At 38.0% G+C, this 16508-nt stretch overlaps 1 protein-coding gene across 3 annotated transcripts in view; it reads left to right on the forward strand.

Annotated features, from left to right (window-relative positions):
- The window catches only part of LOC311087761 (FERM, ARHGEF and pleckstrin domain-containing protein 1), a 44496-nt gene that overhangs the window by 26401 nt on the left and 1587 nt on the right, over positions 1-16508 (forward strand). For 2 of the 3 annotated variants that reach the window (XM_084121165.1, XM_084121164.1), the window contains 12 exons: positions 5494-5633; positions 6816-6905; positions 7021-7154; positions 7460-7541; positions 7981-8218; positions 9028-9227; positions 10332-10421; positions 10533-10615; positions 12878-12987; positions 14192-14367; positions 14441-14548; positions 15405-15556. In XM_084121165.1, coding sequence (XP_083977291.1) covers positions 5494-5633; positions 6816-6905; positions 7021-7154; positions 7460-7541; positions 7981-8218; positions 9028-9227; positions 10332-10421; positions 10533-10615; positions 12878-12987; positions 14192-14367; positions 14441-14548; positions 15405-15556 — 1603 coding nt within the window. Of the gene's footprint in view, positions 1-5493; positions 5634-6815; positions 6906-7020; positions 7155-7459; positions 7542-7980; positions 8219-9027; positions 9228-10331; positions 10422-10532; positions 10616-12877; positions 12988-14049; positions 14086-14191; positions 14368-14440; positions 14549-15404; positions 15557-16508 lie in introns of all 3 variants that reach the window. The other variant, XR_014607367.1, reaches the window with a different exon arrangement.

Here is a 16508-nt window from a genome sequence, read left to right on the forward strand (position 1 = left end):
CCTGCCTGTAGCATCCGATCATGAAGGCCTTCATTATCTTGTTTGGGTGTGTTTAATTGGAGCTAAACTCTGCAGGAAAGTGGATCTCACCCCTTTTTTATACAAGTATGTGTAGCAACCTTCTCAACTCTGGCCCTCAAGGTCCACTTTCCTGCAGAGTTAATCAAACACACCTGAACAAAGAAAATCTAGATCTTCAGGATTACGGCAAAGTTATAGGCAGGTGAGTTTGATCAGGGTTGGAGCTAAACTCTGCAGGAAAGTGGATCTTGAGGACCAGAGTTGAGAACCCCTGGTGTGGAGCAGCGGTACCCAGCCTTGCTCCTGCAGACTTCAGTTCAACCCAGCTCCAACACACCTGCCTGTTATTTCCTAGTAATCCTGAAGACCTTGATTAGCTGGATCAGGTGTGTTTGATTGGGGTTGGAGCTAAACTCTGCAGTATGGCAGCCCTCCAGGAGCAGGGTTGGCTACTCTGGGTATAGAGCAGGAGTGGTGAACATCGGTCCTGGAGAGCCACAGTCCTGCAGAGTTTTGCTTCAACCCTAATCAAACACACCTCAACAGGCTAATCAAGGGCTGTGTCCGAAATCACCCCCTATACCCTCAAATAGGGCACTATTTGAGGGGACAGCCATTTGTAGTGGTGTCCTGGAGCTGCCAGTTTGCTATGTTTCAATTAATTATTAAACAGCAAGCACAAACTATGCAAAAGCGACTGCCCTTCCGGCACACTCAGTGTCCAAATTCACTCACTCGTTTTCATTCACTCCTCAAGTGGACTATATTAGTGGAGTAATGTAGGAAATAGTGAATGAGGGTTTGGGGGGCGATTTCGAACACAGCAAAGGTCTGAAGGGTTACTAGGAAGCTCCTGGCAGGTACGTTTTATCAGGGTTGGAGCTGAACTCTGCAGGACTGAGGCTCCCCAGGACCGGAGTTCGCCACCCCTGGTATAGAGCTTCATCTTCATTAATATTCTTAAACATCAGTTTGCCATTTGTATGTGTGTGCTGGCACTCTCAGCTGATCTTCAATGAAGCATTTAAAGGACCTAGTGTGTTTTTTTTTTTTGAAGCTTCACTCATTTTCAGCTTTTGCAAAAGAGCTTTATATGGTCTTCATTGTGAGCCTGGGAAATATCTCTGTTTACTGCGAGAAACCAGCAGATTCAGAGACTGGACATTTTTAATGGTATCTTATAAAATCCTGCATGATTTTTAATTAGGTAGATTTAAATGTAAACTTTTTGAATATAAAGATTTTTTCTCCTGTTGTGTCAGAATTGTGATGAATGTATTTGTCAGTAAGAGATTTCAGTCGATGAAATTATATAGGCTACTTACCTTCATGTAGTACCTTTATTTTCTTCAAACAAAAGGAATAATTCTGAAGAATGTTCGCACTGCTCTTTTAGAGTACAACAGAATTATACAGTTTATTGGTCACATTGGGCCATATGGGTTTGGAGTGACTTAAGGGTGAGTAAGCAATGACAGACCTTTCATTTTTGAGTGAACTGTCTCTAAGCTGTGGGATGGGTCAGTCTATAGACAGAAAGTGTCATATGAGAGCATTTGTGTCTGTGTCTCACTAGCCACGTTTCCATTACCCTTCAAATTGCGCACATTGAAATTGAGAATTGAAAATACGCCCAATGGAAATACGCCAATTTCACAAAAACTCCCATGTATCGCAAAAATGTTTTACGTTGGTTAATCATACAATTCGAAAAAGGTATATTTCACAAAACTGCAATGGAAATGTTTTTTCCACATTCACCTGGCGTACGTAACAGCCGTGATTTTTGGAATGACTTATCGCGCAAGAAAAAAATGACTCGCATTTAGTCGCATAACATCGGTTAATGGAAACGCCATCATTTTACAAGTTTTTTATCGACATTTAGAAAATATAGCAAAAGTTTTGTGCAAATCTGTAATGGAAACGCGGCTACTGTGTTTTACTCTCCCTCCCTCCCTGAGCACCTCCACCTTACCTTACCCGTGGGTTCAACCGTTATCCTTCAGCAGGGATTAGAAAGGCCATTTCATTTAGGTTTTTTGATATTTCAACAAAAAATTGCATACCTGCTGTAGATTTCATTGTCAGAAAAAAACAACGAAAGTGTGATCATGCCACCTAGCACAAGTGTTTCTAATCCCTGTCTGATTTCACACTCAGCTTTGATGTCACTGCACTATTGGCTGATATTCACTGTTGTTTTATACCTTTTCTTTTCTGAAACAGCTTGAGCTTGTCATCCTTGCCATTTATGATCAATAAATGCTTATGTTTTCTGCTGGCATTTAAAATGGAATGAATGAATCTTTGTAACCACTGGTGTTTTTAAATGCTGCGCTGCATGCTCTCCCTTCCTATGGCTGTTCTGTGCTGTTTCGATGAAAGCTGAGAAGCAGTGCACTCTGGGAAATTTTCACACATGAAAATTTGAATATCCTTTTGTATGTCTGTGACATGACTGATCTTCTTTTGTTTGTTCACACAATTATCAAATTATACACCAGTATTTGTATTCATAATGATTCCATCAGCTTCATGGCCTGAGAAAAATCACGCCACCTGCTGTTGATTTGTGTGAATGACATGTTGATGATCTTTCTCACACAATGGCTATGTTCACAATGGAACACAAGCATACTGCATATAGCACACTTCTTACTATTTAGAAAAATAGTATATGAAACATGTGAAAAATGAACTATGCAACAAACATTTACATATTGTTGACATACTGTACTAAGGCACGTTTAATCCAGAAAGTGGCCTACAGTTTTCATTTTGTGTAAGAATATGTTACATTTTGTCAGTCTGATCAAATAATCAGCCAACAAAAAGACGTTATTACATCCAATTAATTTTTTACACTGGAAATTGTAGAATATAGTATCCTACGCAGTGTGCCCTGGTTGTATACTGCACATTACTGCATTACTATTGCATGCATACATAAAATGGACATATTACATGCTGCATACTGCAAAACAAGTATGGTAGTGTGTTATCTGCTATTGTGAACATGGCCGTTCCCTCTCTTCCTCTGTCTCATTCAGCACTGTTCAAGCGTTTTCTCTGTTCTGATGTTTCCTGCCTGTTTCTTCTCAATGACCTTTGGTTCAGCTGCTTTTTATGAACCACATAGACTTTCTAACGATGTATTTTGTGCACTAGTGTCAATAAAGTTACAGTTGGCCTTTTAAGACTCAGGAATTGTTTTTTTTAAGCTTGTGAAGCTGATATTTGTCATGATCCCACCCCTCACACCCCTCACACTCCTCCTGCTGTCTGTGGCTGCACAACGCATGTCTCGCTATCTGTCCACACATGTGTATATGAAGTGCAGTATACGTGCATTAGTTCACGTTTCATGTACGTATGGTGCAGTATGCATTGTTTATTTTTGTTTGTGTGGTTTACATGGATGAGTTTGTGTTGTATGTACACTATTTACAAGTTTGGACATGTTCCTTTTTATTATAAAAATGTTTCATATTTTCAAGTAATCAAAAGTATGAAATAACAGAAATGGAAATATGCTTATTATGTAGTGACCAAAACGTGAAACATATCCAAACGCTCTTCTTTGATTCCAGCTCTGTTCATTCACTCAACTAAATAACTTTGTTAAAGGAGTTCACATGTATACTGGGGATTTACCTTCTCCATCTGCCAAGTGCACTTCATTGTGTTGCATATGCAGCTGTAGTGTTCTTCAAATCTTAAAGGAACATGCCACCGTTTTTTTAAATAGGGATTATTCGTCGTCTCCTCTACATTTAGATAGGTGGGCAAACGCTTTTTTGTCTCAGTGCATGCATTGATTTAGTCTGGCAGCGCCGCCGCTAGCTTAGCTTAGCATAATGAATGGAATCCTTTGTTGCCGGATAGCATGTCGTGAGTAAAAAAAAAAAAAAGTAAACTATTACTTGCAGATAATATAATACTGATTAAATAAGAGGCCTCTTAAGTGCACTTACAGAGAGACACTACTATGACAGTTTCTTAACACACTAAATACTTGATTATTACATTTAAAGTTCATATATTTTAAATGTACAAAATCATTGTTACAAATGTGTAATTACAAATATATTTAAATACATGACATAAATGTTTAAATAGAAATTACATTAAAGTATATTTTAGTTTATATTTCAAAGACTATATGTAATTTCATAATTACTTCTATTAAGATGTACTTAAGTCCTACCTTATTTAAAGTTCAGCTAATTGCATTTAATAATTATTTAATAATAACTATATTACATTTGCATTTAACATGTGATTTAGTGTCCGAAAACATTACATTCAGTTCGCACTTGAGTATATTTGTTAATACTTCATTTACACGTTATGTAGTTACTATAGTAATAACAATCAATTATCCATAATTGCATGAAACTGAAATCCTAACCCCATAGTAAGTACAGTAGTTATTAATAGCCTATTACTCAGTACTTAAATGTATCATTACACTGTAACAGGGACTCCTTAAGAGTGTAACTGTAAGTATGTTATTTCTGTAGTAAGTAGGCTACTAAGTTTTTAAAGTATGCTAAAGTGTACTTGTTTCCAGGAGTGGGGTTTCCAAACGTTTAGTAAGAGAGCTTTGAGCTTGTGAGAAACGTGTCCAAGCGTTTGACTGGTAGTGTGTGTCAGGCTTCACTCATCATGGTAGTGTGTGTGTCAGGCTTCACTCATCATGACTGCTCTACTCTAAGGAAACACACGAGCCGGATTTGGGCAAGTACTGAGAAACACCTCCTGTAGGAGTAGAGTTTAGTGGGAAGTGCACTTCTAGACGGACCATCAACATAGACATGCACACTCAAGTTATTAATTATTTATCTCTTTTTTTATTTGTTTTTAATCCATTTAGACTAAACTATACCAAGAGTACTATGACAGTACCATGGTACAACAATTTTGATAAAAATCATGATTTTGTATAATCACCATATTCCTGTACTATGTCCTCCAAAGAATAACGTCACTCCTATGGTTCATATCCTATTTTTAGCGCAATTTTCCACCGGACAAAATTGCGCTGGTTAACTCATGATTTCTGTTCTGTCTGTACGCACCAATCTTGCACTTCTATCTACTCCTCAACCAGACCACCTAGAGACTTCGGGTTTTCGGCATTATGTTAAGGAAGGTCTAATCTCGGGAACGCACAAAAAAAAATCCAGGAAAAGATTTACTATCTCTTAGTGTTGTGATCCCATGAGGTCAGAAAATTGCGCTAAAACACTCAACGAGTTTTTATTACTTGTTTTTTTTCTTTTTTTCCGGTAATATCATGGTACTTTTTGTGCTTTTTTTTGTTATTGATGCATATTTGCATGCTAAAATAAGTGAAATGAGCAGCAATCACATACTGAAACTATCAGTATGCTGTTCATCTGCCTCAGATCTGTGCTAACTATCATCGTGTGTGTGTGTGTGTGTGTGTGTGTGTCTCATTCTCAGAGGAGGTGTGTGCTTCGCTCACATTAGTTAATGGTCTCGCTGAAGACTGTCGAGGAGCGACGCCGTCTCCTCTCGTCTCCCCCATGCTGAACGACACTGGTGCCGTACGCACTGATGAAGAGGAGGACAACAGGAGGAAGGTCAGATCTGTGTGTCACTGAATCTACACTCAATAAAGTGTTACTGGTGACACTTTACAATAACGTTCATTAGTTCACATTAGTTAACATGAACTAAGAATGAGCAATACTTCCACAGCATTTATTAATCTTAGTTAATATTAATTTCAACATTTACTAATCTATTATTAAAATCAAATGTTGTATTTGTTAACATTAGTTAATGCACTGTGAACTAACATGAACAAACAATGAACAGCTGGATTTTTATGAACTGACATTAAAGATGAACTAATATGGTAACAAATGTATTGCTCATTGTTAGTTCATGTTAGTCAATACATTAACTAATGTATTATTGTAAAGTGTTACCGTGTTACTGTGGTATTTTGCACACAGAACCATGGAATTGCTATGGTATTGTTGGATTATAATGTGAATATGTGGTGTATGAATATACAGGGCTATAGGGGAGACCGGGGCTAGTTGTCACACTTTAGTTTTAGTTGAAAACTCGGTTTCTGTTCACTACAGGGGTAAGTTGTCACACTGGGAAGCTGTAATAGCCTATATTGGCTATTTAATGGCTTCAGCAAACAGTAAAACCATTATGATTTTATGAATCAGCTAAATTATAAAAAGGAACATGTTACAACATATAAAACACCTGACAACTGGCCCCAACCTGACATTTATGAAAATACCCTTGTCTTGAGAATACAGTTGAAGCTTCAGTTCACACAACTGTCAAAAATATGGCGTCAGTAAGATTGATTAATAAAGATTTATAATGTTACAAAATAATGCTTTTCCCTCAAAAAAAAATGTAAGCATGAAATCATCATATTAGAATGATTTCTGAAGGATCATGTGACACTGAAGACTGGAGTAATGATGCTGAAAATACAGCTTTGATCACAGGAATAAATTACATTTTAACATATATTCACTTTTTTCTGTTTTTACTGTATTTCTGATCTAATAAATGCAGCCTTGGTGAGCAGAAGAGACTTCTTTTAAAACATAAAAAAATCTCACCGACCTCAAACTTCTAAAGTGTAGTGTACATTCATTATAGTGACTCTTTTCTGAATGCACTGTATGTGTGTGTTTATATGCACAATGAAACCTCTCCAGGACTCAACTGTAGTATAGTGAAGGTCATTGTGATATATTGTGGTGGTGTTGTGTGTGTTTGTGCAGATCTGTCCCGCTGATAAGGCGTACTTCATTGCTAAAGAGCTGCTGAGCACTGAGAGGACGTTCCTGAAGGACTTGGAGCTGATCTCTGCGGTAAATGATGGACAGCTCTTCATCAGATACACACACACACACACACACACACACACTCACCCGTCATCAGAGACTGTGGATCAGGTCTGTGTGCGTGTGTGTGTGTGTGTGTTAGTCCTTTCAGGAGGTGTTGGAGAAAGAGGACTGTGTTCCTGACACCCTGAAGACACTGTTGAGCTCCACCTATGAGCCGCTACTTTCCCACCACACACACTTCCTCCAGGAGCTCGAGGAGAGACTATCACTGTGGTGAGACACACACACACACACACACACACACACACACACACACACACACACACACACACACACACACACACACACACACACACACACACACAAGCACACACACACACACACACACTTTATTAGCATAGTCTATAATCATCGCCACCTGCTGGTCAAACCACACCATTAACTAATGATTAAACAGTGCACAAGAAGTTGAACTGAACACTGGGTCATCATTGACTCACCATCATGTCATTCCGAACCCTTCCACTCCTGTTAACCACAGAACAGGATATTTTGAATGTGTGTGTGCTTTATTTTAGGGAAGGCCGTTGCAATATGCAGGTTAAAGGAGATTTCCAGCATGTAGGAGACCTGCTGCTGAAGACCATACAGCACCTGAAGGTGATTCTGTGTGTGTGTGTGTGTGTCTGTGTGTGTGTTGAGCAGATGCTATGTTATCAGTGCTGTTAGTGACAGTGTTGTGTGTGTGTGTGTGTGTGTGTGTGTGTGTGTGTGTGTGTGTCTGTGTGTGTATGTGTGTGTGTGTGTGTGTGTTTGTGTGTGTGTGTGTGTGTGTGTGTGTGTGTGTTGAGCAGATGCTTTGTTATCAGTGCTGTTATTGACAGTGTTGTGTGTGTGTGTGTGTGTATTGAGCAGATGCTTTGTTATCAGTGCTGTTAGTGACAGTGTTGTGTGTGTGTGTGTGTGTGTGTGTTGAGCAGATGCTTTGTTATCAGTGCTGTTAGTGACAGTGTTGTGTGTGTGTGTGTGTGTATATTGAGCAGATGCTTTGTTATCAGTGCTGTTAGTGACAGTGTTGTGTGTGTGTGTGTGTGTTTAGCCTCTCTCAGCTCAGCTGCAGAAGAGCTCAGAGTGTGTGTACGCGCTGGAGAGAGTGTGCGCTGTGTCCCGGCGGCTGGAGCTCGTGTGCCGTGAGTTTGAGATGCAGAAGGTGTGTTACATTCCTTTAAACGTGTTTCTGCTGAGTCCTCTACATCGCCTGCTGCACTACAGACAGATCCTCGACAGACTCTGCAAACACCACCCGCCAACACACACCGACTACAGCCACTGCAGAGGTGAGAGACTGTGTGTGTATGTATGTGTGCGTGTTTGTGTGTGTGTGTGAAAAAAAATATTAAATATAATATAAAAATATATAAACATAAAATATTTTTTTAAATAAAAACTTGTAAACATAAACATGAATTAAAAAACCAAGTTATATTTAAGTAAAGAAACAACACAAAAGACATTGTATATTTTCAATTATGTACCGTATTAAGTGTCTATACAGAAACTGACAAAGCATTAAAATAATTATAAATATATAAATCTGTAAAATACAGATGATGTAAAATAGCTGATTTCTATGTGAATATGTAGTAAAACATCTAGGATACTAATGTAACCCCCGTTCCCTGAAGGAGGGAATGTAGATGAATATGATAAATATAAATATGACCGGCATTTCTCACTTCATTCATGTTTTGCTGAGGAACCGAGACAGGATCCCGGTCATTCAGCGGTGGTTCAAGGCTGTGGCATCATTTTCATCATCATTACTCCAGTCTTCAGTGTCACACGATCCTTCAGAAATCATTCTAATATGATGATTTGATGATCAAGAAACATTTCTGATTATTATCAATGTATGAAAACAGTTGTGCTGCTTCATATTTCTGTGGAAACTGAAATATTTCATTGAAATGAATATATTCATAAGACAATATAAATGTCTTTACTGTCATTTTTGATCAATTTAATGAATCCTTACGGACTGAAAATTATAAATTCTTTCAAATAAATAATTATACTGAACCCAGACTTCTGAATGTTGGTGTGTTTATTTGTGTGCACATACTGTATGTGCTTGTGTGTGTTCTAGCTGCATTGGACGATGTGTGTGAATTGGAGGCTGTGCTTCATCCTGGTCTGGAGGAGATCGAGAACTATCAGAAACTGCTGGAACTTCAGAAGGATGTGATTGGTGCTGAGCATCTGGCCACGGCGGGACGCCAGCTCATCAGATTGGGCTGCCTCAGCAAACTCTCTGGAAAAGGCCTTCAACAGCGCATGTTCTTCCTGGTGAGATTTCACAATACGCATACAATACGCATCTATGTTTATATGATGGTAGCGACTTCCCATTCACTCTTAAAAATAAAATGTTGTTATGGGAAGAAGGAGGCGGGAACCGGAGAACATTTAAAGACTTTCATCACAAAATAAACACAAAACGAAAGTAAAAGCGGCAGCCCCTCATGGACGACTGCCGCACACACATAAACAAAACATAACAAAATAGTCTAGGCCCACGTTTAGAGCCCTATTTTTAAGAGTGTATTGTTCTTATGTTAAGATAATTACGATAACTATATAACTAACCCAAATTAAAGAACACAGAGCAAATTAGCATCTGGTTTAAGACATGCTTTTTTTGGGGTGGTAAATAATGGAGCAGGTACCAGTAAATTGACTAGCGCAACACTTAGTAAATCACCTAAATCACATGCGTGATTAAATAATCTCCTCCCATAAATGTTGCTTCTGAAAGGGAAACTCCTACAAATGCGTATGTAATAAGGTCAGCCGCAAAAATAACCCTGTCCACACCTTTTCAGCGCAAATCTTTCACTGTGTGTCTTTAGTAAATCCTGACAGTAGTTTTTTAACACCGAAAGAGGGTTCACACTAGTGCAAGCTGACAAAATGAACACCACCTGTAATAGCAAAAACAATAACTAACAGAACAGCATCAGGCATAAGAGACATCAAGATTCAAATTGTCCTTAAAAGATATTTATTTCTTGCAAGAAATGTTCCCAGTCTACCCACAGTCCAGCTGCAGGCGGAGTGAGAGCCCTCAGAGGTGTTTGGCTGGCAGTTTTATAATGTTCTCCTCAAAGCTATTTCTTACAGCCCCCACCAAACAAAAGAAACAGAGGAACCCCTGTGGCTCCCCTACCCCCGGGAATCTTTCCACCTCTGAAGTCTCACACACACCCTTGCAACTGTACTAACATCATAAAAGAAACTCAAAATACAGACAAATGAATGTTTGGCATTCATTTGTTAAATCATTGAAAATAAAATATAGAGAAAAGATAAATTTTTCCATAACACCACCTAACACTAAACTCTTTAAAATATTTCTGATTAACTCTTCCTTCTCTTTCTATGTGGAGCCAGTTCAGTGATGTCCTGATGTACAGCACTCGAGGAATAACTTCAACCAATCAGTTTACAGTGCACAGACAACTCCCTATACGCGGCATGACAGTAAGAAACTCATCAGTCTTTCTTTGTGCTGATGTTATTGATTGGCATGCTGATCCAGCCATGAGAAACTGACTGTGTGTGTGTGTGTGTGTGTGTGTTTGCTGTGTTCAGATCCGGGAGAGTGAGGATGAGTGGGGCGTCCCGCACTCCTTCACACTGACGGTACAGCAGCAGTCACTGGTGGTCGCCGCATGGTAATGCTGAAGAATCATTCGCAGTATCTGTGTATCATCAAGCAGACAGCTAGGGGTGCATTTCCCTTTGGAGAAACTAACTAGCTAGTCCCAAAACCGTAGTAACTTTGTCGTACTTTCTTATTTGAACCACATTGTTGATAATGACGTCACGCAGGTGGTGGTGTGAAAGCTTCTTCCTATGAATCGGTTTGAGATCAAAATAATGTTAGATTATTGATGTGAATACTGAACATGGCATCTGACGACTGCTTCGCTATTCTTGTTCTACACTATGTTGTCTTATTTCCATTCGTTTTATTCAGTCGCGTGTTTTCCTTTATGCAGGGGTGCATTAACGCACAGACTTCCTCCTGTCAGTTTTTGTGGTCTTCATGCTCCACTCTCACTCAAGTATTAAAGCTGCTCTCGGTTAATTTGATGGATCAAATAGCCCATGGAAGCCAGTGCATTAATGCGCACCTGCATGAGGGAACATGAGACTAAATAAAATGAATCAATTTTGGATCGCAGAAGAAAGTTCAACACTCTTACTTCAGCAATAAAAAAAACATGATGTTTCTCTAAAGTAATTTTTGATTATTAGTATGGTTGAATTGGATCGAAAGTCATCAGCAAAGACATTAATTAATGAAGTGAGATTAAGTGCATGAAGTATATTTGTGACCCTGGACCACAAAACAAGTCACATGGGTCTTTTTTTTTTTTATTGAAATGTATACATCACGAAAAAGCTGAATAAATAATCTTTCCATTGATGTATGGTTTGTCAGGAAAGGACAATATTTGGCCGAGATACAACTATTTGAAAATCTGGAATCTGAGGGTGTAAAAGAATCGAAACATTGAGAAAATCTCCTTTAAAGTTGTTCATTTATGTTCTAGAAAATTTACTAAATATCTTCATGGAACATGATCTTTACTTAATATCCTAATGATTTTTGGCATAAAAGAAAAATCGATCATTTTGACCCATACAATGTATTGTTGGCTGTTGCCACAAATATACCCGTGCGACATGTGACTGGTTTTGTGATCCAGGGTCACATTTGTGTAATTTAACATATTAAGTTTGCATTTCACTGTTTTTATTCATTTTGAGGAATACTGAATCTGTTTTTGTCACGGGTGGTTGCTGGCAGACAGATGAGGAAGACGTATACGATTCAGTTCAAAAGGTTTATTCTCTAAAGATCTAACAGGAAGGCAAACGGATAGCGACCCACACTGAACATAGACGATGCCGGACACTGGACTGAAACAGAACTGAACATATGTACAGGTGTTAATGATGGTGACTGATGAGTGCACTGCTGAACGTGATTAGTATCGTGATAACAAATGAGTGACGTAGACAGGTGATGACAAAACATAATGAGTCCAAACTAACGTGAATGTGACAGTTTTTGTGCAAGTGAGAGGAGTAAATGCTCTCATTTAGTCCGGATCTACAATAACCATCATGTTCACACAGTTCACACAACACTTTTCTCCTGATTTCCCTCAACATGAGGACAGGAGAGGTGTCAGTCAATACATGGAAAACAAAGTAACTTGCCTTACTTATTTGAAAAGTAACATTACTTTAATTGTTACTTAAAAATATAATCTGATTATGTAGAATTAAGGTTATTAAGGACTTTTCAGCTAGAAAAACAGGGAAGAAAAGTCCCTAAAGTTATGTAATTTGAATATATTCATACATGAGCACAAATTTAAATGTCTATGTATTGACTAATGACCTAGTGACATTTGTATTTGGGGTCGGGGCCCTAAGGTAGCCCAGGGGCCTCTGGTTATCTACAGGTGCTCCTGCCCTCATGACCCTCCGGCATTCCCATACACTCTTCCTAATGGCGCTTTAATTCTCTTGACACGCTGAAAGACGTAGAGTGAAAATTGTACATAGAATGAAAGATAAAACTGTGCTTCAGGTGGAGAGCTGTCGTTCCGAACAACAACAAGCAACAACAATTTAGCGATGCTGTTTGCAGATGTCGGTTGAAACTGTGGTTTTGGGAAATGCAGGATCGTTGAACTGCTGATAACGACGGAACTTAAGATCATAGCTAACGATGCTTTTGGGAAATGCACCCCAGTACAGTAATAGAAAGCAAGTCAACTGTGTAGTAATTGTATAAAATCTCACATCGCATCTGTGCTCATTGTTTACACATTTTTAATTGATCGGTCCAGTACATCTGATGCGGTCCACGTTTGATGGATGAGTAAAAAAGCATTGAGGTTTCTTGTGTCTTGTAGTTCAGAGTCAGAAATGGAGAAATGGATGGAGGATTTGAAGATGGCGGTCGACATGGCTGAAGAGGCGAACGGATCGACCTCTGACCTGCTGACTCCCAGCAAGGATGTCAGTAAGTCACATATAATCCCATCATCACACATTCTGGACAAGTTTCTTACAAGATTTAATTACCATCAAATTCAAACTGACCCTATTTACTTTAGTAATACATGCTTTCATCAAAATGTCATATTTTGCTGTGCTTCTGAATTGACTGTCCTTTGTTTTATACATTTATTTTAGTGACTAATTTAATGACTAATTACTAATTTTCAGTGGGTAAAATCAAGTCCTTTCTCATTGAATATCCTTTTTCACTTTGAAATATGTCACATTATGAAAGTACAATGGGTTGCTCATATTTTTTTATGGTATATATTCCATTTTACATATATTTCAAGTACATTTTAGGATACTTTTAAAAAGAGTATTTATTATGGCAATACTGTACTTTAAAAGAATATAATTAGGTGTGAACTGAATGTAATGTTTTCAGACACTTATTTGCATGTTAACTGCAATCAAGTGAAAATGTATTATAGTTTAAATTTATATTACATGAAATTAGTTGAACTTTAGAGTGTTTTTGACCCACTTAAGTAGGACATAAATATATCTTTATTCAGTATGTAATTTCATAATTACTTCTATTGTCTTGAAATATGGTTAAAGTTACTTCTGAATGTACTGACAAGCATTTATGATCAACTAAAATATACTTTAATGTCATTTCTATTGACACTTGTATGTCATGTATTTAAATATGTGTAATCACATATTTGTACTGATAAAGTTGTGATTTAGTACATATATGAACTTTAAATGTAATGTAAAAACACACTACAGTTAAAATGATAATCAAGTACTTTCTTAGTATGTTAGTCAACACATCAAAAAGTGTGCTTCTTTAAAGCACGACAAAAAAATATTAAAACATTATGATTTGAAATGCACATTAAAGTAAAAGTTTTTAATTATTATTTGACCTTATTACAAAGTCTACTTAAGTGTGTGAAGAAACAGTCATGAAATTGTATCTCTTTACTTGCACTTAAGTGACCTCTTATTTCATTAATATTATTGTATCTGCATGCACAGTTTTTAAAAAAAATATATGTTTGATATTTTGAAGTACACTACAAGTGCAGATGATCAGCTGTTTACTCAGGTAAATCAACTGTAGAACATTTTGTCAAATGTTAGTGTGTTTTAGTAATGTCATGATTGAATGGCAAAGTTATGTATCTCAGGATATAGTCGTGGGTTTTTCCCAGAATCCTCAGGGGCGTCTGAAGGGGAGTCGGAGGAGGATGTTTGTGGGTCTCGAACATCTTTGCCTCGACACGGCATCAGTTCAGCAAACACTCTTCATCGCGGCAACACTACGGCTCACGTGTGTTGGCATCGCAACACCAGCGTTTCCATGCTGGACTTCAGCATAGCGACAGAGGTACCAGTCCTACATCTGCACGATCACCAGTGTGAAAATCATCATCTTCATAAACTTCACTGTGTCCTTACAGAACAAGCTCTCAGGAAATCTGCTCAGAAAGTTCAAGAACAGCAACGGCTGGCAGAAACTCTGGGTGGTTTTCACCAATTTCACCCTGTTCTTCTACAAAACTCACGAGGTAAAACGGCAACACTCACACACAGTGTTGGGGAAAGTTACTTTGAAAATTGCAGTAATTGCATTAGTTACTTTTTAAGAAAAGTAATTCGTTACTTTACTTTGTGTTACTTTTTCTCACCTGCTGGGCATTTTATAATAAAAAAGTGTTATTTTTGGGCAAATGTAAAAAGACACTTTCACACCAAAATTGAAACAGTAAGCCTCAGGCTGAAGGAAATGCAAATTCACACAATTGTACAGTAGAGGGCGCCGCTCAAACTAACTTTTTAATTTTCAACTCTAACTTCACCAATAAAAACGAAATATATAAAGTCGTTTTTAGTAGTAAATATAAAGTACATTGGTCAATAAAGTGATTAAATGTATAAAAATATTTGTTTTATTTAACATATTTAGTTATTGGAGGTTTGCATAGTCTGATATTGCATTTAACGGATTTTATTCATTTTGAGAAATACTGAATCTTTTTTGTGCAAGTGAGATGAGTAAATGCACACTCACATTTAGTCTAGAACTACAATAACCATAATGTTCACACACACACACACACACACACACACACACACACACACACACACACACACACACACAGCGCCTCTGATTTCTCTCAACATTGGGATGAGAGAGCTGTCAGTCAATAAATGGGAAAACAGAAAAATAGATATTTTGTTGTAAATTTTAAAAGTAATGCATTACTTTACTAGTTACTTGAAAAGTAATCTGATTACGTAACTCAAGTAGCGTGTAATGCGTTTGGCCTACACTGCTCACACAGGCCTCCCTGTGACTCTGTGACTCTGTGAATGTGTGTGAAATACCTGGACTCGCGCTCACTTCTCTCTTCTCTCTGTCAGGATGAGTTCCCGCTGGCCAGTCTGCCGCTGTTGGGTTACACAATAACAGATGCTGGAGAGTCAGAAAACATCCACAAAGATCACGTCTTCAAACTGCACTTCAAATCCCACGTTTATTACTTCAGAACTGAGAGTGAATACTTTTTCGAAAGGTACAGCAAAATTCATTATTTTACAGAGAAGTACACTTGAATATGTTACTGATAAATCTATTAGTTTAGTAACACTTTATTTTACAGTGTCCTTGTTACATACAGTATATTACATGTACTTCCTCTAGTAATAACAGTAAATTATGCTTGATAACAAGCAACTAACCCGAAACATGTTGTTAATATTTACATTTCCTTGTTCCTTGTGTAACTATGTATTTAAGTACTGAGTAATATGAATTAACAACATGCACTTATATAGGGTTAGGATTAGGGTTATTGCATGTAATTATGCATTATTAGGGGCCGAGCACTGAAAGTGCATAAGCACCTACTGTAATCGTTAGTGCTCTTATTATTATTATTATTATTACAGCCTATAGAACCGCATGTGGGAAAGTTACTGTATGAAATTTGGCACACAGATAGAGGAGAGTCTGAAATGTCACCGGAGCAAATCTGAGTCTCTAACTCAATCCCTGTAGCGCCACCAGCTGTCCAAAGCTGCACTCACATTTATGCTAATAACTTTAGACCCGTAAAGACTAGGAAAAAAACATAATTTTCCGTCATGAACATTTTCAGAAAAAACTACTTTTTTGAACTCCTCCTTGGCAGTTGCTCCAATTTTCAACAATATTTAACCAGATCATCTTCACACCATGCCGACAAAAAGTTATGGAATTCAAGGATTCGTCGAACCGTTCTCGAATAGCGCGAATAAAGGAATTTGACGAAGAGCACACCAAAAGTGAACGTGAGGCTATATCTCCGCACCGCTTTAGCCAATTCTGACCAAACTTGGTGTGTGTTATGACAGCCATGACGTGAGGCGCCCTGCGCAGTTTCGGCACAGTGCCACCCGGTGGTCAGGAGATATGAAAAAAAAGCTCTTGTTGCTTATAACTTCTGAACGGTTTGGCCAAAAACTCTTCAGATTCGGTGAAGCATG

The sequence above is a fragment of the Abramis brama genome (assembly GCF_963993115.1).
Source record: "Abramis brama genome assembly, chromosome: 8".
Lineage (NCBI taxonomy): Eukaryota > Metazoa > Chordata > Actinopteri > Cypriniformes > Leuciscidae > Abramis > Abramis brama.